Source organism: Crassostrea angulata, chromosome 5, assembly GCF_025612915.1.
Source record: "Crassostrea angulata isolate pt1a10 chromosome 5, ASM2561291v2, whole genome shotgun sequence".
NCBI classification, from domain to species: Eukaryota; Metazoa; Mollusca; class Bivalvia; order Ostreida; family Ostreidae; genus Magallana; species Magallana angulata.
Genome location: NC_069115.1, coordinates 28,260,209 through 28,262,288, shown reverse-complemented (window position 1 = coordinate 28,262,288; position 2,080 = coordinate 28,260,209). Strand labels below are relative to the sequence as shown.

At 31.5% G+C, this 2,080-nt stretch overlaps 1 protein-coding gene across 1 annotated transcript; it reads right to left on the bottom strand.

The window, feature by feature from the left end:
• Window positions 1-600: 600 nt before the first annotated feature.
• On the bottom strand, window positions 601-1,802 carry LOC128186257 (hemagglutinin/amebocyte aggregation factor-like). The gene is made up of 4 exons (XM_052856053.1): window positions 1,572-1,802; window positions 1,070-1,204; window positions 816-939; window positions 601-718 (listed from the first exon to the last, which is right to left on the bottom strand). The coding sequence occupies exons 1-4, from the start codon at window positions 1,792-1,794 to the stop codon at window positions 673-675; spliced, it is 528 nt and encodes a 175-aa protein (XP_052712013.1). The 5' UTR covers window positions 1,795-1,802; the 3' UTR covers window positions 601-672.
• Window positions 1,803-2,080: the final 278 nt, after the last annotated feature.

Sequence of the window (2,080 nt, the reverse complement as noted above, 5' to 3'; positions counted from 1 at the left end):
GAGAGTTAAGACGAAAAATGAATTATTATGCTTTATTTTTCACAACATTCAGTAATGAAACATCTTGTTTACCTAACAAATAATAGTACAGTACCTAAATTCGAAATATAAAAATTAATTGATAATTCTAATCGAATATGAAATGTTCTGTTAACAGCAATGTTTCAATATTTTTGGTTATCTTTTTTGGGTTTTTACGCGTGTATGATAATTGTATTTTTGCGAACATTCCCAAATCATAAAAATGTTATCTGCTTAAATTCAGTGCAACATTTGAATTTCAGACTAGAGTAAAAGAATAATGTAAATCATTCGACCGGATGATAGCTGTTTGCTTTAATAGCCATACAAAATCGTTCATAAAAATGGTTTTGCTATTGATTCAGCTAAAAGGCAACCTTATGTTGCCATTCGGCCATCTTTACAGACATTCCAGTCAGTATCAAATAGTTAAGCGGTTGAACTAATACACCTGACAGAATTAACCAATAGCGGAAAAGTTTTGAAACACTTGTTGAAAACCATATTTTTTTTTGGGGGGGGGGTCATGAGTACAAAACTATTTTAAACTATCTAAAAATATGTCTGACAAATACAGTAGTTATTTTGACATTTATTGCAATGACAATAAACAAATAAAAGAAAACAAGCTATTCCATGGTTCATTTTACTCTAAAGTTTTGCAACTTGACAAACTTCGAACTTGAATCTTCTGTCCCTGTAAAAATAAAAAATAAATAGGGAGCCTCATTACATGCCTTCACTTTGAATTAACTTTAAATTTCATGATTTATGCTTTCTTTGAAAGTACTTACTCCTTTTTGTTGTTGTGGATGCTACTCACACCTCTGATGACGTAATCAGTGGGAGCAAAATAACTGAAGGTTTCATCCCAATTATTGACCCAGCCAGTCCATCTACAGTTTTTGTGGTAATATCCTTAAAATAAACACATATTAGTTTTCAGACTCTGCTCAGAATATAATATCAAAATGAATAAAAAATGAAAATATACTGCCATTTTTTACCTCTCATATTTCATTTTTAGATAAAATGGAAAGGTAATCACCTGATCGAGGAGTGCAACATCTGAACTTGTACCTTCTATCTTCTTTTTTATTGTTATGGACACTGTGAACACCATTTAGATAGCCTCCATTTGAACAAGCGTGAAGCACATTGGCATCGTACTCATTGACATAACCTATAAAGTAATTTGACAAGCTTATCACGCTATTGTTTGTTTTTGTTAGCCAAATAATAACCAACACCAAAGGTGCCACACCTTTTAAAATAATTTTGATTAATGTGTAACTGATCTTTCCTAAGCACTATTATTTTTGATAACGTTCAGTTGTATTCTTATGTAAACAAATTCATTAGCTACATTGTAAATATGTATTCGCTAGTTATTTCTCTCTCTCTCTCTCTCTCTCTCTCTCTCTCTCTCTCATACATAAAGATTTTTAAAGAATTTACAATTTTTGTTTAAAATTGTTGAGAACGTCGTATTAATTTGAAGTAGCAGTGAAGAAATTGGAGCCAATTAAATTGACAACAAAAGTCCGTACCAGACCATGTACAGGAGATAGATCCCGAGACAGATGGAACTTGTCTGCAGTTGAAGTCAAATCGCCGGTCTTCCTTGGAGTTACTATGTTCCGATACAATGTGATAAATAGACAACTTGTCTGAAGAGCATTGGAAGTTGAGCGGCTTGTCCCAGCTATTTTTCCATGCTGCTTCTATTTTCAGAATCATGAACACAAAAATCGCAAGCCTGAAAGCTTTCATCGTGGTATTGCTTTGAAGAAAAAAACACGTACATTTTACTTTAATCATCGTCAAAGTTGATTTACACAAGGGTAATAAAAGAATACGATCCAACTTTTTTTTCCCAAACATTAACTTTTTACGTAGATTTATATTTCTATTTTGATAGCATATTGATTTATAAAAAAAAAATATTACATAGTCATAAAATGAAATAGTTTTGAATAACAAACAGTTGTGTTGTGATTCTATATAACTTACTTTTGTCTGAAGTTTTTCAGTAAACGAAGTTACTGCTCTATGAAAA

Excerpts from the sequence above, each read along its gene's own strand:
- LOC128186257 (XM_052856053.1), bottom strand. The coding sequence starts at position 1,794 with ATGAAAGCTTTCAGGCTTGCGATTTTTGTGTTCATGATTCTGAAAATA. Across the intron at positions 940-1,069 it reads ATGTTGCACTCCTCGATCAG|GATATTACCACAAAAACTGT; the intron begins GTGATTACCTTT and ends GTTTATTTTAAG. Across the intron at positions 719-815 it reads ATCCACAACAACAAAAAGGA|GGACAGAAGATTCAAGTTCG; the intron begins GTAAGTACTTTC and ends TTATTTTTACAG.